Genomic DNA, 23844 nt, shown 5'->3' with positions numbered 1-23844 from the left:
TAGAGCTACCCATCCTGGTTCAGTTAAGACCTACCTAATTCTTCTCTGTCATCCAAATTCAAGCTGCTTTAAAAAATGTTTACAGTTCAGATAAACAGGATAATCACAGTCACATATTCTCCCCATTTGCTATTTCTATTCTGCGAGGGGATCGAAACGATACGCAGCAACTGTAAAAACAAAACTCAAGATTGCATTTTAATTCACTTTTAAACCACAAACAAACACGTTTTCGGCAAAGCTGGGCCAGCGGTCCGTAAAACAAACAAACGATACAGAGAAGTGAGCGAGCCTCTCACCCCGACTATAACAGCTGAGCTGCGTGGTGTCGGCTCTTTCCCACACTCAGGGAGGCCTCCACTGCAGGTGCCCACTGCTGAGCACAGAGCAGAGGGCATGGTTCCCACCCTGACACACACACTATACACCGTCTCAGGAATTGAGAGGAACAGAGAGTATGCGTAATGTCTCTGCTATTCAAACAGTCATCACACAGCTAAATATGATCACCGGGGGCCATCTCCTGTAGTTGGCTGTAGTAAGAGTATATTACTTAATTAGAGGATGATTTCTTTCAGTTTATTCATGTTCCATTGTATTCACTGATAGAGATACAGCTGTAGTGCACAAAAATGATGTGCACTAAAATGATGTGATAACACAAATTATGACACTACACCTGTGTACAATTGTGCAAGTTATGCTTTGAAGTGAGTGACTTCTAAACAAAAAATTCTAAACACTGAAATCCAGCAAAGTTTATCACAAAACGTATTCATTTTTTAAATGAGGGTTCCAGTTTCCACTTTCACTGATAACATCTCACACGTTCTGACATTTTTAGCCACACCCCCATATGTAGATTTTCAGGCACTTTACCAGGCAAGTTTGAGACAAGTTACAAAAATAAAATATGCAATGACAACTCTACTGCCTACAATAGCACCATTCACCATCCCATTCACCTTGTCGTAGACCTGGCGCGTGTGTCCCCACCCAACACCAGAACCCCCTCTTCTGCTCTCTTCCTGCGTCCCTCTCTATGCGTGATTTATGGTTTACCAGCTCAGCACCGTTACGCAACACTGCGTGCCTTCAGATGCATTATTTGAGTCAGTTGAGATTTAATTAAGATCACAGCCTTTAAAATCCCCTTCAAATGAAAATTTACCCAAAGACAATGCCTGACATCCTCATGCAGATTGTTTCCATACTCTGCACACCAGCAACGCAAACCTAATCCTTGTTTCCATGGCGGCAGACAAGGGGCCACAAATTGTGTTGCTTTTTTTTTTTTTTGCGCCGGCTTGTGTTGTCGTCGTCTTTTTGTGAGTCAGAAAAACCATGTGGCCAATTAATAATAATAAAAGGGGAGAAGTCAGCAGCTGGCTTACAGTATGTGTGAAAGCCTTCCAGAGATAAATCGAGATCCAACACGTATGCCTCTGCTTATATCTGGGTACTGCCTACTGAATTATTCCACGACTACATTGACAAATAAAGCATTTATTTTTTTCTTTGAGGAGCCCAGCAGCAATCAACACAGTGTCACATAATACGTTCTAGTCGTGCAGGACAATTGGCAAATATAGGCTAGTTATACTTTTCTTGACACCCATCACTGTCTATACACCATACAAAACACACTGTTAACTGACTATCTCTACCCATGAAATACATAACATCTTGACTTCATTCGTCTCTCTGAAATAGAGGCACGCTTTGAACGAGCGTGCTGAGCAGTAATGCACCTTGAAACTGAACAAAAGCTCTTTTCAAGTCAAAACGTTCCTCAATATCCAGTCAGCGGCAACAGCAGAGAGCAGCTGGTGGTTTTCTATATCACCGCTAAACTATTCCCCCTCACTCACTTCACACTGCAAAGCAGTGGCCAGTCCTGTAAAGGATATCCCAGAGCGCTGTGGGCTCACGCTGCCCCCCCCCCCTCTCTCTGGGTACAGGGTAATATCTGGTTGCCTACAGTATGTCATGGTTTAGAAATGACAGGTGCTGGCAGCCTCTCTCCTTGACAGGCCACTGGACAAATAGCGGCCCTGCCTGAAAGGGCTAATGCACTACTAATGAACAATAAATCAACTTTGATTACAAACTGTCAACCTAATCAGCTCGCACTCCAGCTCTCCCAAAATGCAGCCCCAGCCCGGCCGGTGCAGCTGCACAGCATTACGGTGCACACTGGCTGTTTAGACTTCACTTTCCTCACATCTAATGTGTACCTCCATCGGCCCCTCTCTGCCAGACACCTTCAGCCACCCTGCACTCTACCACCATGACACACGATGCTGCTGAAAAGTCCCTCCCAACGCCAGGGCTCCTCAGACACAGTCTGGTGCTCAGTACAAACATGGCAGAGGGGGTAGAGGGTGAAAACACTAGCCTTAAAAGTGAGGAAAATGGGGGTCTTTTCAAAGCATGCATTAATATATTAATTGAAAATGTCATTTTGGAAGACTCTGGAGGCTCTCACATCATTAAAAGTTAAACCAGCACCACAAAGTCAATAACTGTCTTCAGTCTAATACCTAAGGGGTGTTTTGTGGGGTTCAAATGTACCACCAGGGAAATAGGGGGAAGTTGGTGTAGAGAGGTTCAACTTCACCACTCATTTCTATTCCCCACCCCCTATACAACACACACGCGTGGGCACACGCACACAAAAAACTTTTCAGGAAAACTGTCGCTGCTGACATTTACAATGATTGAGTCGGGCTAAAATGGTTACGTAGTGACGACGTCAAATGTAGAGTTATGCCTCCCTCTCCCTTAATTTCAAGTGACAGAGTGAGGAGAGGATCAACTCCCCCCCACCCCCATCACCTCACTGCCTCCCTCTCTTGACAGGAACACTGTCGATAGCCCGGAGAGAGAGCCAAGTCTGAGCGGCACACACACACACACACACACACACACACACACAGCTCACAAACACACACTGCTCAAAAAACACACACAAACTGTGAATATCTCATGTAACACTTTTACACTAAACAACAACAGCAAGCGCTAGTGAAGCTGAGGGCTACATGTACCTACTACACACAGATGTATAATATACTAAATACTAATATGTGATAAACAACTTCAAGTCTAAAATAGAAACATGCCACACTGCTTTTCCTAGAACTTTCCATATTTCAACAACACTGAAGTACCAGATCCTGACTTTCAGGTTAGTACAGCATCAGGACTGTAAACAAAACCAACACAACTGGGATATTTACTACAGAATACAGTATCTAAACTGGCATAGGAGCAACTTCATGTGAAGTGAAAGTTAATGTAAAGCGTTAACTTCATGTAAAGTGTAACTAAATACACAAACAAATAAACCAAACACTTAAACGTTTCATTTGTTGAAGCACATTTCAGCAAAAGGAAAATCTCGATCTCTGAATGACATCAGCAACTAACAGCAGGTAAACACATATCTTTAAAAACACAGCTTCTCCCCACAAATCACACATGCCTGTAGTGTAACAGCCTTCGGGGCAAGCCTGTACTCTGTCCCTACCTACGGAACACACTAAAACCTGGATCTGTTCTCCCCTTAAACAAACTGCATGATAAAATGAACCAATTACAATGATAGAACAACAACAGATAGACAAAAGCCCTCTTTTCTTTTCCCTGGACAAATTAAATTGTCAAGTTTTACACAAGAAAGCTGGCAAAATTGCAGAATCAATCATATTGACAAACCTGACAAACTCCATTTAGCTGGCAGGGTAAACAGAGAGCTGGGCCGTGCAGTGTGGAGTGGAGCGGAGAGGAGCACGATGGAGAGAGAGAGAATGAGAGGCAGGAAGGCAGGCAAAGAGGCAGGCGGACACTGCTGTGCTGTGTCGTCTCCAGCCTTCCTCGGGATACAGACAGATTGCACGCACAAGGTTGCTCCCTGGCTGACAAGATAAAAAACTATCCAATCAACCACGCCCTTCTCCACCAATCACAACCAGCCCCCTAAACATAATCAATTCAAATGGCCTACACAATAGGGAGCCTAAGGCTGAGCTGCAGGTGAAACCATGCCTTTGTGTGGGGCCCCTTTAAAAAAAAAAAAAGCCACAGTTGACGGCTGTTAACCCTTTGACCCATGCTGAAACTCCGGCCGTGCTATTGAAACAATGGAGGTCTAAAGAAAAGAGGCCCTTTAATTAAACAACAGATAAGTAAACACAGCTATCCAGCTGAAAGAAAGAATCTAGCCTGCTTTGAGACACTTTATTGTTCTGGTAAATGGAATTGTTTACAGCACCAGGACAAAGGGACAAACTCATTTTATATTCTGACAACAAACAAACAGCCAACAAACAATTGAGATGCTTTGTTGTTCATTTTGTAAATATTTTTTTTTTTGTGGACAATACCATACACAAACATTTCAGTCTAAAATAAATAAATGCTTTTTATTGTAAATGTGTTGTTTGTTGAATATTTTTGTTTCGTTTTTTTTAAGTTTGTGTGTACTTAGTAAGAAATTGACCCTGTCACCACTTTCTTTTTCCAGGGGATTGAAAAAAAATTGTTGCCCTTTGTGTCTAAATTGTAAACGTAAGCAATAAACTCAATGTACTCTTTGATGACACTACAAACTACTAAAACCACTTGTCCTAATATTTCACTACACAACAGATGGTACTACCTTTGGTAGTATCACTACTACTTAATCATGATAAGAAGAATTAGCTGTCATAATATCATCACATGGTTAAACACCCATGTGCACCTAGTATATAAAAGATGAAACAGGTGAACAGGACTCTGCCCCCTACTGGATATGTATGAACTGCACAGGCGAGAGATAGAATTTGAAAACATGTATTTTTCCTGGTTTTGAAATAATGATATTTAATCCGTGATAAATATGTCTGCAATGTCTGATAATATACTTAATCAATTTAAGCCTGTTTCAGATGAGCCATAACTATGGAATACTTCAGACATGAAAATAATCCTTTAAAATCAGGATTAACACGTAACTCAACTAATTACCATGTCAATAAATCACAAAAAAGAAAAACATGGCCATAACAAAACTGCTCATATCAACGTCTATAAAAGTGTGTCTAAGAATGAATGCTGATGGAATACATTCCAGTCCACAAATCCACAGGTAAACCAAACACAGCCCGTACTCAACAATCCACTGCCTTCATCTGCTAATAACTAACAAGCTTTGCTAAGACGGGTGACCTATATAAATTATTGACTGGGAAACCTCAAGTGTCAAAAGTGACAATTCCAATACATATCTTAGTGAATAATTAAGTAGAAGAAAAAAAACCTATTTATTTTCTTACACACACACACACACACACACACACACACACACACACACACACACACACACAGTGGTATCAGCTCTGGGCACACTCTTCTCCCCAGTATCTCCCTGGAGTTGCATGTCGGCATATTCTCAATGAAACACCTTCTTAGCAGTAATAGGTCACTGTTCTCATTTCAATTCTCCCAAAGGCCTCATGATAAATTTAGCAGATATACAGTTCAACCCTCCCCTTTCTCCCCCTCCCACTCTACTCTTCTCATCCTCTGCCTGAGCCTGCACTGTATACAGTAATTACACATATGTAACGATGTGATACATATAGATTTTTACAAACACATTTTTATCAACACAGAGGATCATCAATATCCTTGAGCTTTCAGTTTTATGCGTATGACACAGTGAGGAAATGACATAATAAAATACTCAATTTCCTGCCTGAGTTACAGTGAAAGTATGAGTTAACGTCTGGTGTTCTGACTAGGGATTTGTTCTGGGGTTAAAGACGATGACACAGTTCACGTTACACATCTCCTATTAATAAACAAAGTGGGAGAATTACATTCCTTCTAAGCCATATCAACATTGGTATAATACATACAGTATCTAGATATGTTTAACTCATTTTACAATTCAAATAAAAATATAAACTGTATACAAATACCTTTTCCTTATACTGAAAAAAAAATGTGTAAACTTAACTTTAATCATGAGAAAGCAAACATGGTTTGGTTCCCTCTTGTCTGAGAAAAGTAAATCATTGTTTACAGATCCAGGGGCCGTGTGCACCAGTTGGTCACAAGTGGGTCGTAACTTTACGTCCAATGTAAAATGTGATCTATGCCAGACCTAAAAAATTATACATGTTGCAGGCTTTTCAAGAGAGAAAAGTCAGCAATAGTACTGTTTGTCCATCTTGAGATGATGTAGCCTCAAAATAGACAGAACTAATGAAACCTGTCATTCATTTTCGCATTTGTGTCAATAAGATTTTACATCTTACTATGATGTTTTGTGCAGTATTTCTCAAGTGAAAACATTTGCATGAAAATAATTGGTCTCTCGATGAATGACAATAAAAAGTTAATTGAAGATTCCTTACTGTTGACCAATCACCAACGAAGGAGCGTAGACTTCAGCTGCTGATTTCATGCTGAAACCCTCATATTAAACACCAATGGTATTCCCTAAGTGGATGGTTTATATTTATATTTAGGATAATGTTTTACAGCTTTGTCATTCTACTTATTTGATTATTGTATATATTTTACATGTGATAAGGCTACACAGAGGGCCAGAGATAATTACAGACACCCCAAAAGGCCACTAGATGTCATGTGATAAAATTCCCCCCAAAAAATTAAGTTACCAAACTTCTAGTAGTTTACTGGTAAACTTTGAAAGTTACCAGTAACCTATGCCTGTTAAACTGTGTTCCAAGGATTTATTGTGTTATTGATTTGGATATTTACTTTTAATCTCAGGCATTGAAGAACACATTGTTAACTCAGGAGATTTGTAGTCCGTAATTCATAAATATTTCCTGAGGTGATATGCCAGCCAGCATAGGGCGAAGTTTGTGTTTCTTTGTGTTCTGTCTGCTGTGGTTTTCGCTTAGTCAAAACAAGAACATCTGCAGCGATGTGCAACATTCATTTAGAGGGTGGGGAAACTTTGTGAAGTATTCTTTCACAATTGATCCATATAAGAGTTATTTTGAATCAGACACTATATTAAGAAGTACAGCACCTTACTATGACATTTTGTTGAGGAAAAAAACTAATCCTATAGTTGAATGATGCCAAATGGAATGAGCAGTCAAATAGTCATCTTTATCAAACAGTCAACATGGTAAAAATACTTTGTTTTGTACATTTTGGGGACTCGAGTGCATCCGTGCCAAGTATTTGGTATCCAGAAACAAGTCATAGCTACATGAATTACCAGGGCGTAGACTATAAACATGTACTCTTCAGTGCCCAAAATGAATATAAGTATCTATGGTGTGTCATTCAATTCAGAACGTCTCTCATACATGGTTTCAGGAGTGTACACCCCCTCTAAAGACCATATGAGTAAAACAGGGTGAGTAGATAACACTAACTGAAACGATCTGTGTGCGCACAATACGCCTGATTTTAATCCTGCAAAGCATGCTGGTCAGTTATAGTCATCAGTTAAGAATGCTCATCAGTTATCGCCTCGGTCTTGGAATTCCCTCCAAGCCAACTTAAAACTCGAGGACCTGAAGTCCCTAGAGGAGTTTAAAAAAAAAGAAAGTAAAAAATAATAATGTACAAGTTGTATAGTTGTGAAGCTCTGACGCTTGACCTATTGCACTCGGATGTTTTTCTGACGTGTGTCATGTACGTGTTCGTTACTGATGTACTGCTTATTGTAATGATGTCATTCTCATCTGGTTGATGTCATGTGCCTGATTGTCTGATACTGATGTGTTGATGCTGCTGCCATGGTCTAAGGTCTCTCTTGAAAAATGGATTTTTATCTCAACGAGACTAACCTGGTTAAATAACGGTTATGATACATGGAGAGATGCATGAGATACTTGAGTGGATGTTTTTTTTTATATGGACATGAATGCTCTGTCCTTACAGTCCATACATCTACCCATTATCCCCCTAAAGGGGGAGTGAATCATTCCAAACAACACATGGCTGTCATCAAGATACTGTGGCGGAGAATGATTTAAAGATACACGATTTGGGGGGAGGGAGAGACGGGGACAGAGCTTGAAGGGAAACGTCAGGCCTCAGAATAAAAAGCTCCTGAAAATGGCAGTGGCTTAAAGCCCTGTGACTGGAGTCAGGCCGACAGTCATCGGATGGCTGAGGCTTACTAACAGGCTGGAACAGACTGCCTGGAAATACAAGGGATGACTTCATTCTGACCGAATTATCCAAACCTGTTTCTAATATATACAGTACACATAATACATTTTTACAATATGACAAGAAAAACAAGTGGTGAAAAAGACTGATCCCTGGTTACACATGGATGCAGGGATCAGCGTTGGGTTGATCATTCCTGGCGAATTAAATGACCTCAAAGCAACAAAGACATCAACTAAGAATTCATTACCATCACCTTGAGAGCTTTTACAAACACAAAAGGACAGAGACATCACTTACACACACACACCCACAGACATTATGTGATTTGATTCTGGACCTAAAAAAAAACATCTTTAACTGTGCTGTTGAACTTGACAAATATTGATTTCTCTAATAACACAGTGTCTGTCAGAACATTCCCATTTCAATCCCAGTTCAAAACAAGGAGTAGGCCTAGTCCCTGTTTCCTGACAAGGTGAAAGGAGAACCCAACCACACTGGCCTTGATCGTCTGAACCCGAACGTGTCTGTTTAAAACGGGAAACCTGACTCATTTGGGGTCCACACCTTGGGGCACTCATCACAGAGTGGATGCGCTCACCTCCATTGTCCCGTTATCTCAGCTGGACTTCCTGTTTGGGCAGGGGGCCAAAATGAGCCGAGCCTGGGCTCATTGTCGCCTCGCCCGCCACCGCGGATAGCGCTCTGGGCCACAGGGCGGCTGGGCTGCGGGAGGGAGAGCCTCAGAACACCGCCTCTGATCGCCTCAGACCCCTGGCTGAGGTCCAGCCGGCAGGCCCCGGCCCGGTAGTCTAACGACTTACAGCTTGGAGCGCTGTGGTGTGCATGTGTCAGGACAATGCCATGGGTCTACTACAAAACACAGAAGTAGAGAAAGCCAGGGGCTTCTCATCCCCTGTCAGATTGAGATTTGGCCCCTGCATTCTTGTCACACCACGCTGCCCCAAAGACCACCAATGAAGGATATGAGCGGCGGAGGGGAGGCAGAACTTAAAAGGCTTTCTTCATGTAAAACTGAAAAGATTAACTTTTGACCTGGAGATGCCCTCTGTTTGACTGTGCACAATGGTGTATAACAGAGATTGGGAGAGACCGAAAGAGATAGAGAGAGATACAGACAGAGAGAGAGAGATACAGAGAGAGAGAGAGACAGAGAGAGAGAGAGAGAGAGAGACAGAGAGAGAGAGAGAGAGAGAGACACAGAGAGAGAGAGAGAGAGAGCGAGAGAGAAAGACCAAGATATTCACCTGGATTTTTTTCCTTCCATATTTTGCCAATTTCTGAAGAATAACAAGCACTGCTCCCTTGACATCACGAAAATGTTCAATGCAAAATTGATCAGAGGATGTTGACAAGATGACCTATCAGACAAATCATGATCATTTAATTTAAATAAAAAGGAAGCCAACGCATCATTTCAGTGAACAGAGGAAGTCAGGAAACCATAAAAAAAGCTGTTTCTCTTTTCTTGTTTTCCGTTTCTCACAAGCTTCAAGGACTCAGCTTCAGTAGAAATATGAAAGAACTGATCTTTACATGTTGCTTTCAGAGAACAAGCAAAGATTCAACAAGGGATTTTTTTTCTGTAGTCTGCTGTCCTATGTGACGCATTTGCCTGTGCTACAAATAATCTGTCTACAACCAAAAATATTATAAAAATACGCCTAAATAGGCGGACTGGGCATTTGTCAAACCATTAACATGTTCTGTTTTCAGTCCTAATACACACACATTCTCAGGATTGTCTTTTCTGAGCTGCCAATACCGGCTAATAAAAGTGAACTTTCTTCATTGAGGGTTCATATAGAGAACCATGGTTGGCTTTCAGCCTACCGAACATTACCTAATGGCACTAGTGACATGAATAATGAATAATGAAGGCCCATCAAGGCCACCATTCAGACCTGGAACAGAACAAGTCTAATCTGGGCATTACACAGATGGCACAGGAACCATGTTGACATAACATCTTCAGCCCAGCTTCATGTCACATTATCCACTGTAGGCGCTGGGTGTCTACCCAGGATGCCTTGCAGCGTGGTGTAGTTAACTGAGCAGGCTCCTAAGAAATGCCACAAATGAGACTCTTTTTTTCCCCCCTTCTCGCTCCGCGGTGTGAGTGGACTATCAGCGAGGGTCCGACAGTGTTGTTCCTAATGACCTATTTCTCCACTCCTGATCCTGCGGCTGGCATAATTAGTTACCTGGGGCTGCAATCCAATCTGAAGTGATGACAAGAAAGTGATCCATGAAAAAGTAATAAGTTAAATCCAATTTCAGCCAGCCTCTAATTAAATGCACATGGAACTAATGAGTCAAACCCTACCATTTCACTGATAATGCTAATTAGCGAGGTGGGAGTTGCTTGCTCTCGTCCTGCGCCACTGTAGGTGTAAAGCGCAAGGTAAAGTGGCATGGACTCTTAATTACATGTGTCATTCTGTCAGTAATTTACTGGCTTTTTGACCAGTCAAGTATGTTACGCTGCTCTCCAGCCTGCTAACAGCTGTTTGTATGATTTAGTCTGATTAAAGGCCCTGGGTAACTGTATACAAGCAGGACATGCGGCATCTTGTCTACAAGTTTCATGGGGGGTGGGGGGGGGGGGGGTGGAGATGAAGACACCCCCTCTTCTTGGACATATAAAACCAAAGAGCCATTTCATGCTGATCAAGGATTCACCTGCTTGCTTGATTTTTTCTTACCGCTTCCATGCAGGTAATTTCTTTCTGATGTTTCAGATATTCTGCGCTTCATTATTTTTGACTTGAATAAAATGAATTGGAGTGAGTCACAGAGGTCATGCATCTCTCTCTGTCTAATGGGGAGACTGCCAAGATGAATGGCCCCCTCACCGCAGACAGCTATACACAGCTCTACACATCAGGTGCTTTTCTGGGGTGGCAGCTTACTACATAGCTCATAATTGTTGTATTATGTCTTTTGATGACCTGTTCCAACTCAATACAAAAATCATTATCCCCAAGTATGCTGTGGAGAATGCCAATGTTGTTGCACTAAAGGGGTCTTCTAGTGCTTTCTCTATGTGTGGGTTTGTCCTTCTAGCTAAAGTGTCTGAATAAAGAGGCTGCTCCACTGCAGGAAGACCAAATATATTATAAACTCATGCACACACACATTCTGATTATGCACAAACACAGCCATTGAATTTATGTATTTAATTAGTGGAGTTTGTTACTCTGAGATAAATAAACACTTGTGGCTTGTCATTATGACAGTTTCAACATAGGAAAAATGTTACATAGCCTACAACACTACAGAGGAGGCAATTTAGCATTTTTATTTAGATAGTATGACCAGCCAGCCTGTGCTCTTCACAAGTACTGGGCAGGGAGAAGAGAAAAAAGGCCCCGGCTCTCTTTTCAATAGCTGAGTGACAGGTTGGGCAAGATCTCTGTATACATTAATAAATTAGAATTTTAATTTTGTCTTTGTCTGTGGGAGATGGTCTAGTACTTCACTACGTACCAACAACTGGCTGTACGCTGGAATCCTCCATGTGGCCCCCACTGTTGACCTCTGCTGCACAATTCCCAGCCTGACTCGGGAAACTGTTTAGTTTGATCCTTTCAACTTATTTGAATCCTGACAAATACGCACACAACTGAAAGGTCAGCACAGTCATATTTCATCCGCTGGAGCTATTCCTGAGACATCTGCACAACAAAGAGCCTCTTTCACTACCTGACATTAGACCTAGCTGCTACAATAGCTCATTAAAAAGGGCCTCCTTTGGGAAAGGGGGTATTAAATATTAGATATACACACACATACAGAACAGGCCTTCGTATTAATTATCAAATATGCCCTGAAGTCGTTTGCAATTTCACACTGAAACAAACAACCCCTCCTTGTTCAAACAAAGATACGCATCTGAGGCAGCTCAAACGGCTGATCTGAAATTAACGTAAATATTGCATCAGATACGGATAGCTGTTCCTATTCAAAAGCAGCAGAAAAGATGAAAAATCACAAAGGCTACCCAAATAAATTCCACGCATCCCTTACCCTCTAATTATTACCCCCCCACCCCATCCCCACACCCCGTCTGCTCCCTGGTGCCCCCTCCTGCTAGTGGTGAAAACAGTTGATCCTCAATATGAGTGAGTGAGTGAGTGAGCGACCAAATAGCTCCTAAAGCATGTCCAGGCTCAGATCTCTGCTGGAGAGTTGGAACCCTCACCTCATCTTCCCCTCGCTCATCCTTTATCCTCTTTCTTCTCTTCCTTTATCCTTCCTATAAACAGGCCACTCATCCTTCTATCACATACTTACCACACTGCTACAACAGGCCTCGACCCACAACACAAATACTGCATGTGTGCATTATTGCCTTGGCTTTAAAAATAAATAAATACATAGAATACATCAATATTTCTCAGAAGGTGATTTCTGTGAGTCTAGGCTAAATACAATCCTGTCTTTTCTACATTGTAAGTGTCACAGTCTGAAATGTATGTTGTTGACCACCATTGCAATCCCCACCCACGAACACACAGACACACGAGCGTGGTTGGTCTGCAACCGTCACTCGCTCTGCCTCTCTTAATTTCCTGTTTATGCAGGTTGCCTGGTGCACCCCCCCCCGACAGACAGAAAGAAAACAGCACGCAGTGTACCATAGAAAAGATCAAGAAAGTTCAGCACTCCATTGTTCAACTTAATAAGTGACTTTTACAACCGTCCAACCGCTTGTGTTTGTCTTGAGGTTTACAACCAGGAAGTAACAATATGACAGTTGACTGGTGCAACAGCAAACAATACCGTTTGCATGTTGCTAACATGAAATACTGTATGAGAGTGTGTTGTAGTACCTGTAGACTTGGCTGCTTCTCACTGCCTTTGGGGGATTTTAGACCGGTGCCTTGATGAGGCTGCAGCTGTTGTTGTTGTTGTTGTTGTTGTTGTTGTTGTTGTTGTAGAAGGATCTGTCGAGCCACTTGGAGAGCCTGGAATAGAGATTAAAATGATGGTGGGTTAAAAAAAGGAACAACATTCAAACTAAAAGCAGATATTTGATTGTGTCTTGGGGCTCAACCATTTTCTTGAGACCAATCGTATTGCTTTTAACACAACAGATGTAACCCAAACGACAACGTGTTCTCGGACTGCAGATAGGCAACAAAACAAAACGGACATTATAAAAATGTTTTCCACCCGCGCCTCGTTCAAACACATTTCCATAGTTTCCTCTCAACGCACAAACAAGAATCAGTTGACAAAACAAACTTGTGGATAAAAAAAGGACAAAAATCAATAGCAACCGGCCAGTGAAAATATTTTTCTGTTGATAAGTGGCACTTACAGTAAACAGAAAAAGAGATCGGTGCTTTTTGATCCTCCTCTCCCTCTGTCTTCCCCCCCCCCCCTCCAGAAAGCAAATAAAAGGTTTATTGCTGCTCCAAATATCTGTTAAAGGACACGGCCTTCTCAGTGGAAAACAAAATACAGTGCAGTCACATGTTTATTGTTCCAGCTACTCCCTTTTCCCTCACGATAAATAATCAAACATGCCATCCAGAACAAACAAAGCCGGGGAGCTGGGAAAAAACAGTGGTCATGAAAACCACACTGATACCAAGAAAAGCAAGCGCGTGTTCCCACAGTGAGCCGCCAGTCTCACACCTACACCAGTAAAACATCTGAGTAAATAACTGGGCTCATTCTTTCCATGTTCCTCAGACGCTTACTCCCACAATTAAACAAACTTAAACAAACAGTCGGGGGCACATCCAAGCCCATCTCGCACAGCAGAGTTATAGTCCTCAAGTCAATTATTTGATAAGTTAGGTTGATTGCCATACGGAGTCAAATTAAAAGCAATATGTTGAAGAAGAAAAAGGGGGAGGTGCTCAGAGGATGTAAGATGGAAAGTTAAAGAAACATGTGAAAGAGTAAGAGGAATGTGTGAAATATTGTATGAAAGTGAAATATCAGAAGGAAGAAGGTATGGTGAAAGAGTTATAGAGAAAGAGGAAGAGAGAGTGATAGGATAAGGAGTTGATCTGTAGGCCTGTTAAAGCTCTATAAAGGAACAGAGGAGAGGGGAGTTCAGCTCAGACGCGGGGGCAAACAGCTGTGCGCTGGTCTGTGTGTATATGTTGACCTCTCTCTAACACAGGCCTGTGGGATGACATCATGAGGCAAGAATATGACCACAGGCTACAGAGGCCACTCTCCTGGCATGTCTCTCTCTCTCTCTCTCTCGCTTTCTCTCTCGTGAGAGGAAAACCTCAAGCCCACACATTCATAAAATATAGTATACCCTTTTCTTGTGACAGAACTCATGAATACCATTTGTATCTCTGTGTCCAGCATGAAAGAAGTTAGAGGTAGTTTCATGAGCCAATGCTAACGCTAGTTAGGAATTGCGCTAACACTAGCTAGCAATGGCACTAGCTAGCAATGGCACTAGCGCTATTTAGCAACTTCCTTCAAACTGCACGCAGAGACATAAAATGGTATCTACGAGTTCATCTGACTCTAGGGAAGTTGATAGAGGGCCTAACTGCCAAAATCCCAAAGTATATATTTAATGGGCAACACAGTTTGTTTTTAATTATCCATTAAACAATTACTACTAGGGGGCTCACTGCATTGTAGATCTAGAGGCGTCACAACAGACCCTGGTTCGTTCCCGGGCTGTATCACAACCGGCCGTGATCGGTAGTCCCATAGGGCGGTGCACAATTGGGCCAGCATCGCCCGGGTTAGGGGAGGGTTTGTGGCGGGCCGGACACCTGCAGGCTGACCTCGGTCGTCAGGTGAACGGTGTTTCCTCCGTCACATTGGTGAGGCTGGCACTACTACTAGTTTGATGGTTGTAGCCATCAATTGTCCCATTAACAAGGGACAATAGTCCCATTAACAGCCATATTAGCAAAGTTATTTCATTTCAATCTTCACATTTCTCTAGTATAGGCTACTTATCGTAATGAACGATATCAGAAAAATGCTTATAACAAGTGATCGGTGTCGCTAATTTCCGGTTTATCATCCCAGCTCTACTAACACTTAAGAAATCCAGCACAAGAGCAACGTAATACAAGAAGCTCAAGTCGTAGGTAAGTATTAGTTGATGGTTAAAAGTTATACACACATTGTATACAGTACTTGTGTAAAATGAGCAGCAGGAAGTCAAGTTTAATAGACAATAGAACACAAATTACCGAGCTGTATAATGGAAAAGAGGAGAGCGGGTTCTTATTCTAAGAGAGAATGACTTTACCTGGTGAGGTAGCCATGACACAACAGAGCACAGAATAGTTTAAAGCCAAGCCCGCGGATTACTACAGGGCAACATTCAAACGTCTTCTCTAACTTACGACACACAGATGTTTTGGTGTAACGTGTCTGGTTTACTAGCGGGGGGTGTTGGAACAAGGATACTTGAGTCAACAGGATATCATGGGAGTTTCAGACACTTGTGGATGAAGATATACGTTTCTGGGAACCATTGGCCAAAGAAATTGGGCAAAAAGCCTACATTATACTATAATCAATCAGCAGAAATACAGTAACCGTGACACTGCAACGCAACACTGTATTTTCTCATCATCCAAGTTGATCATCAACTAGAAACTATTTAATACTTTTATATTTGACAAAAGTGAGAAAATACAAGGAGACAATAATCACTTATTAGTTAGACTGTTTAGGCAATCTGTTTCACCCATTGACTTTGTAAAATTGTTTTAAGAGCAAAAGACACAGGATGAGTCGAAATGACTTTGTCGTTATTGAAAAAGAACGAGCTAAAACAGACTAGCTGGGGAACCTATGCAGAGTGTTTCCGAGGTGAGGCCTGGCTAGAGGCTGAGGAATGATTTGTTGTTTAACAAGGCGACTGTAGCTGGCCGCCTTGAAGAGGCCTAATGCCGTGCTAAAATAACCCATTGTGAGCTGTCACTGTGATGTTTACACAGCACCCACTCTTCTCTTCACACACAGCCCTTCTCTCTCTCCCTCTTCTCTCTCTCCCCACTTTCCCTGGAATTCATCTCTTTTTGATCTCACATTCAAAGGTACTGAGCCTTGATCGACGTACAAGTCTGAAAAGCAGCTCCAGACGCCTGCGATAAACTGCCAGCGGATGACAGGCCGGAGCATCTAAAGAGCAGAGAAATGAGGAGAACAGCATGTTGTCTGGGCACTACAATAGCACAAATCAAGAAACATATTAGGTGGAACTGATCAGATACAAAAACTGCTCAAAACAGATCATGGTGACGAAGTTGCAAAGGGAACAGGAGCCAATCTTGCTATTGTGAAGAGCAGATGCAATGCTAAGGGGGGGAAATACTGTACCTTTCCAGAATTAACTAGGGTTGATACACTTATTAAAGTTGGACTTAATTCTAATGTTTAAAACCGTAGCAGAATGAACTGTGTATATTTCTAACTGGCAAAACATCTCATGAGTAACATGAGGCTTCTCAAATCGGATTCACATATTTGTACGTGCCAAATCCGTATAGGTAGGCCTAGGTTCAACTGGAGACGGTTCCTTAGAATGTTCTGCTATGGTTGTTTGTAGTACAGGCTAAGCTGTAGCTGTACAGTATGAGCTAGGACAAGGAAAACTACAGTATTTAAAACACACACACGCGCACGCACACACACAAACGTACAGAGTAAAAATCCTTCAGGAACTTTTGATTAGAAAACACCCTCCAGGATCAGACAAGGTCTTATCGTCAACAAAGACGATGCAATTTGGTATCCTTGTCCATGTCATTTGGAATCCTCTTTTATTTTTCTATTTCAAATGTGTTCAAAGTTCACACTTTCCCTTGTGTTTAACGGGTCTGCCTCAATAAACACGGCTGCCTTATCTGCATATACTTTCACACCATATTAGTGAATATAGTCTCTGAAAAAGGCAGGAGCAGCTCTCATGTCCCAGGGCTATCTAACAGCGATAAGGGATTGGGCTGAGTAGTGGATGTCTTTATATGCAGTCTGCACATTATTTACAGGCTTTGGGTTTCCTGCTGTTTAAGCCAGCTCTGGGTGCCGTACAAATCCCTGCTCAGAGAATTACCACAGAGTCAAGTCTTCGCTTTGATTCAGCCCTGCACCTTTCACCACGTTGTAATTGTACGCACATTTTGGACATGTGACCGAGGGCACTTCTTTATCTCTCTACATAATCTGTTGGCTTAGAGTAAACTAAACAAAAAAAATAGCAAATAACTAAAGTCCAACTGTAGAGGAATTCAAATGTGCTGGTTATAATGAGAGTCTAGCGGGCAGGCTACGTTACACCCAGAGAGGAGACCGACAACACTCATCCTCCATTTCAAACTGACAGACAAATAATAGAAAAATGTGAGCCAGGTCAAAGAGGGTGGCTGTGTGAAAAACGAGAGGGCTCCATTCAGGGTGGCTCCACTGGGAGAGGGGTGGTGAGAAATGAAACGAGGGTCTGGTCAAGTGTGTTTGCTCAGATGCATCAGGAGAGAGCCCTCTTTATTTCCTCCGACTCACCAATGTCCTCCAACCCCAACGCCAGGGAAGACCTTGAATGTGAAATGGTTTCAAACAAATTGCCCCTAATTGCTAGAAGATGTGTGCGCAGGTGTAACCGGATCCCTGTGGCCATTGTGGAGACTGGAGGGAAACAGGGAGCAGTGGAGGAGAGGAGGAGTAGAGGAGAGGAGAGCAGGGTCCAGTGCTGGCTGTTTACTCAGTGGCTGGAGTTTATTAGATAGGAGACCAGTGCTCTCAGACGGCCAGCAAAAACCCAGCTAATAGGTTAGTTCTTAATAGTCCTGCTCAGCAGACACAGACCTTTCTCCCCCCCCGTCTCAGGCCTCGATGGGCTTGCGTGGTGATGGCCTAAATGTCAAGGTTCTCTGCTCAACTTTCTGAGTGAGAGAGCACACGTCTCAACTCACCTGACATTTATGGCCCTGGCTCTACCCCTACCCCTGATCCAAACAAAGGGCCCTTTGCACCTCAGCTGCAGCCCTGTGCAATAAGCTCCCTTCTCTCTGGCTCCTCCTGGTGTGACGATCGCACAGTAGGTGAACTCCCTCCTATTGATCTACGGACAGGAAAGACGTTCCTTATTTGTACTTTATCTATTGTAAGACCGGTGGTGAATTTATTGAAGCTGGGAAAGTTACTAACACTCATTGTAACTAGTAAAAGGATGTGGGTGAGGAGGGGTGGGGGCTTTGAGTGTGCAAACATATAGTAATGGAATTAACTTATAAGTGTTAACAATAAGTGTCATTATAATTGAAATGCCTTTGATTTGACAGAATTCTTAAACATGCGACTGGATAAGCAACGGGAGGATTGTGTCTATTTTAATTGCGTTTTTTAAATTTTATACTATGGCCGTTTATCTGTAATGCAAAGTAGTCAGGGCTGGATTCCTAGTAAGTATGTCATTAATGCCATTTCCAAAAAGCCTCTCCACATGGAAAACAGGCACCCATGTTCAAACCTCACGCTTTACAGGCCCTCTGAAAAACACTCTCTAACCCATGTTTAGATATCCAAACTAATTCACGTAGAATACATAAATAAATCAACGTTTTGTACCCACTTCAAACCATTATATTCCCTTCCTTTGCTGCACTTTTCAACTAATCTATTAATATTTATGACAAGACTAAACATTTCAAATTGCCATGTTTAAACAATATAAAGCACAGCATGCAATTATATAAGTTGCAAGCTGACTTCAATAAAGAAATCCCATTTTGTTTGTTCTCCACATAACAGGTAATGCAATGGCTTGACAAATGTTTTCAGGGGGAAAATGGAGTGAAAGAAAAACAGGGAAGAAAATTAAGTTTTTAAACATGAGTGTGGATGGAAGAGGGGGTTGTGGAGCGGGACTGATGATGGACGGCAGGGAGTGAAGGGAGGGAGAGGAGGAGGGAGACAGAACGAGAGAGGAGGGGGCATGGAGCAGGCGCAGAGCGGAGAGCAAACAGTGGCCCACTAGGCGGGACTGACTGGGCCCAGCGCTCCACGCGGAGCCTGGTACAGCAGTGTGACCGGCAGCCCGGGAGGTCAGCTCAGCTATGCAGGCCTGACAGCTTCCGTTTGCTGTGTGCCGCCGGTTTGTTTGGATTCTCCAGGCTTGCTTAGCCAGCAGCTTAACAACAGATGGCAAAAAGAAGGCCCCTGTTCAAAGAGGTCTGGATAAACACATACATATAAAGACAAGCACACATACTGTAGACACAACACACACACACAAAGAGAAGCGTCATTTACGATCAAAGTAACAGGGCCAAAACCTACACTAAATTAGACGAATGTAAGAAAATAACAATGGCTTCCACTGTCTTCACACAGGCAGGACAAACAGACACGCGCACACACGCACACACACACGCACACACACACGTGCACACACACGCACACACACACGCGCACACACACACACACAGTTTTGTCTGATTATAGGACAACAACTTCCTATCATGATTCAATAACAATGAAAATCTCTATGTGAATACCTTTCCATCCCTGGCATTCAGCAGTTATTAAATGAATAGTGTGTTTATTACTGCTTTAGAGTGGTGTAAACTCATAAACACCCTCCTAGACTACAAGGGAAGCTGTCAACTAAATATTGTTTCCCTCATGAGTCGCTCTTCCACCTCAATTACGCCTTTCAACTTCCCAGGCACTGTATGATAAAGTGGCCGTAAAAATCATTCACATTAATACACCATTGTGCATCTGCTGCTAAAGGTAATTAAAGAAGTAAATGACTCATAAGAATAGACATATTAGCCGCAAAATGAAAGGCAACTGGGCTGCCTCATGAAAATATGTACCATTAAGATACTGCATTTTCATATTCAGGGTAATCAGCTCCACTAGCCTGATGCTGATTTAATCCACTTCACTTGGAAAGTCTATCAGAGCGCGTCCGCGTGTCACTCTTTCTCCCCCTGGTAGCCACGCTGCATTCTGCTTCAGCACCGCCAGTGAATGGCACCAATGAAGAGAGGTCACACAGAGGCAAATCAGTTGGGGAGCAGTCAATGCTTTGGTTTCACTTAGATGGCAGAAAGAGAGGGAAAAGAGAGGGGGAGATTGAGTGCGGAGGGAAAAAAACGAGAGAGATAAAGAATAGAAAAAAAAAAGAAAAGAGATGGGAACACTGCAAGGCAGACCTCAGTCTGTACCCTCCTCTCTCCCGCTGCCCTTCCCTTTCCAACATGCAACACCTGGGTATGCCCACCCCCAAGTCGATAAAACACGCAAAATGTCCTGGGCATGCCAACGATCTAGACAGTGCTTAGAAAAACATCCTTGTTTCGTTTGTTATTGCATTTTCGCCTGCGGAGTTGCATCAGGTAGTGGTTGGCGGTGTTGTGCTTGGGAAAGGGAGCTTCCAAAAACGAGGATTCTGAGGAGAAGTCTCCCGGGTATAGTGTTTAGAATGGGAAGGCCTTGTTGTTCTAGGTCTCATACACATTACACAACTTCATCAACAGAGCAGCTAACTCCCAAGTCACTCCCAGTAAAACCTCAAATCTCTGTTTTGTGTGGCACTGAATATAGATGAATACAGGCAGCCTGTGTAACATTACAGACACAATGCCCCGCTACAAAGCACTGCTTCAGGAGGAGACTGATATTCTGCATCAGACAGTTGACACAAATGTGGGGGACTCAGACTGCTTAGGGCACTAGCTCCTTCTGTGTTGTCTGTTGATCGTTCCTCAGCTCCTCTACTATGGGTTTACTACTATGGGGTCTCAGAAGGTTGAGCAGCAAAGTAAAGTCTGCCTATAAATATGAAGCCACCAATCAAAAACACCTAAAAAGGTAGTGACATTGCCTGGAGCCTATCACTGCTGTGAGGGCAGGATAACATGATGTGTTCTGACCCTAGAGAAAACACACCATCTTAAGCAAAGCTTGTCGTTGATTTCACAAACGCAGAATTTGACCAAGTGATAATGGCACGGATTCCATCTCTTGGTTGCTACTGCAATTGAGCCTTTATCTGTGGTATACTCATTAAACGTTAGAAAATGGCTTCTATCATAGCTACACTGATCCCAAGCTTCATATACTGTATATGTGCGTGGCCAATTAGTCTATTTTCAAGTCATCTGACCAAAGCACCAGTTCCAATCCAAGTTCCAATGCCGTTTAGCAAAGTCCAAGTGTTTACATTTGTTGGATGACATGAAAATAGAGCTCTTTGGCCACGCACATCAGCGGTGGGTTTGGAATCCACATCCACATCCTGTAAAATATGGAGATGGACCTTTGATGTTATGGGGCTATTTTGCTTCCACTGGTCTTGGGGTCCTCTTGAAGCTAGGGGGCACTATTTTTATTTTTGGAAAAATAACATTCCCAAAGTAAACTGCCTATTTCTCAGGACCAGATGCTCGAATATGCATATAATTGACAGCTTAGGATAGAAAACACTCTAAAGTTTCCAAAACTGTAAAAATATTGTCTGTGAGTATAACAGAACTGATATTGCAGGTGAAATCCTGAGACAAATCCAATCAGGAAGTGACTCTTATTTTGAAACCCCTGTCTTTCGATGCATCCCTATTGCCCATTGAAAGGGATAACAAACAGATTCATTGTTCTGTGGCTTCCCTAAGATGTCTACAGCCTTTAGACATCGTTTCGGGCCTTTATTTTGAAGAATGAGCGTAAACGTCCACATTGCGAAGTGGTCAGTTGTTGGGTCTCAGTGTGATTTTTGCGCTAAACAGAGAGGTAGCCATTTTTCCTGCCGGTCCTAGTGAAAAGCCAACTGTCCCGGTTGATATATTATCGAATAGATATTTGAAAAACACCTTGAGGATTGAATATAAAAAATGTTTTCCATCTTTCTGTCGATATTATGGATATAATTTTGAATTTTTGTCTGCGTTGTCGTGACTGCTATTTCCGGTGGATTTCTAGGCATAACGCATCAAACTAACGGAGGTATTTGGATATAAAAGATATCTTTATGGAACAAAAGGAACATTTGTTGTCTCACTGGGAGTCTCGTGAGTGAAAACATCCGAAGCTCATCAAAGGTAAACGATTAATTTGATTGCTTTTCTGATTTTCGTGACCAAGTTACCTGCCGCTAGGTGTACAATGCTTTTCTTGTATATCGATAAACTTACACATACGCTTGTATTGTTTTCGCTGTAAAGCATAATTTCTAAATCTGAGACGACATGGTGATTAACAAAAGGCTAAGCTGTGTTTCGCTATATTTCACTTGTGATTTCATGAATATGAATATTTTCTAGTAAGATTATTTGACCGTTGCGCTATGCTATTTAGCGTAGTTGATGATAATTCTCCCGGATCCGGGGGGGGTTCCAAGAGGTTAAGATCAACAGCATCATGAACTTCAGCAGTACCATGATATTTCTGCCAAATATCTGGTTACCTCTGCCAGGAAGCTAAAACTTGGCCGCAAGTGGATCGATCTTCCAGAAAGATATCCCCAAGCACACAAAATCAAAATTTTGCAATGGCCATTTCAGTCTCCGGACTTGAAACCCATTGAAAATCTGTGGTTTGAATTGAAGAGGGCAGTCCATAAGCGCAGGCGAAAGATATCAAGGATCTGGAAGGATTCTGTATAGAGGAATGCTCTAAGATCCCTCTCAATGTGTTCTACAACTCATAAAACATTTTAGAAAAAGTCTCTGTGCTATTATCCCCACATGGTGAGGTATTGAAAGGTACTGAAAACAAGGGTGTCAAAAAAAATGTTTTACTTGTTAAACTAAATTTATTTCTATGAGCAATCGGATTACTATAAAATAATATAATAAATGTAAAAAATGAGAGTATACATTATAGCTCAGTATTTTAAATACATTTTATATAGTCATTTTTGCAAATCTTTATCAAGGGTGTCAATTTCAGACCCCACTGTACATCATTTGCTACGGATTTCCTTTGTCTTGACCTGGGACCTGAAGGACGTAAACCCCCCCCTGTATGAGGTCTATGAGGTGCCAGTGGAGGAATCCCAGTGTGGTTGGAGTGAGAGGTCCTCTACGGGAGAATATTTCTATAAATCACAGCGACCCCAATTGGCCATGGCTGTGGATTGAGTTGCAGTGGAGAGGCAGCTCCCTGGGAATACCACTGTCTCTGTTGAAGTCATTCCAAGATGGGTAATATGATCCCAGACAGACAGGAATAAAGGAAGAGAAAAAAATCTAATTGCTTTGGCCATAAACTACAATGATCTCCTGGCTGGTTCTGGAGTCTGGACAGATCACCAGTCAGCTTGGACTGACGTGATTCATCGTAGTGTTCTGAAGTAAGAATGCAAAGACAAAAGAGTGGCCATCCTCCTTTGGTTTGATTATGACTTCCTCTGCCTTTCTAGTGTTAACGTGGATACTCGGCATTACTCAAAACACTCACAAGTAGGGTTGCAAAGCTACTGGTAATTTACCAAACTAATTTATACTTAAATAACAGACAAAACATTTTTCTTCATATATAGTATCCATTTTTATATATGTGTCCATATTGTCCATGAGTTTCTACTAGTGGATAGACCATATGGTTCAGGATAAAATAGCCTAATGCATTTAAAAAAAGAAGAAGCATATAATCAACAATGCCATTATATCTGCAACTCTTCCAAATATTAGTTTTCACAACTGCCACCAG

General features: G+C 42.2%; 1 protein-coding gene across 14 annotated transcripts in view; it reads right to left on the bottom strand.

The window, feature by feature from the left end:
- The window catches only part of LOC109890932 (forkhead box protein P1-B-like), a 208078-nt gene that overhangs the window by 44212 nt on the left and 140022 nt on the right, over positions 1 to 23844 (bottom strand). For all 14 annotated transcript variants that reach the window (XM_031824902.1, XM_031824900.1, XM_031824899.1 and 11 more), the window contains one exon: positions 13014 to 13148. In XM_031824902.1, the coding sequence (XP_031680762.1) occupies positions 13014 to 13148 (135 nt within the window). The remainder of the gene's footprint in view (positions 1 to 13013; positions 13149 to 23844) is intronic.

The sequence above is a fragment of the Oncorhynchus kisutch genome, linkage group LG5 (assembly GCF_002021735.2).
Source record: "Oncorhynchus kisutch isolate 150728-3 linkage group LG5, Okis_V2, whole genome shotgun sequence".
NCBI classification, from domain to species: Eukaryota; Metazoa; Chordata; class Actinopteri; order Salmoniformes; family Salmonidae; genus Oncorhynchus; species Oncorhynchus kisutch.
The sequence above is the reverse complement of the archived record's forward strand: the minus strand, read 5'-3'. Positions and strand labels throughout refer to the sequence as shown.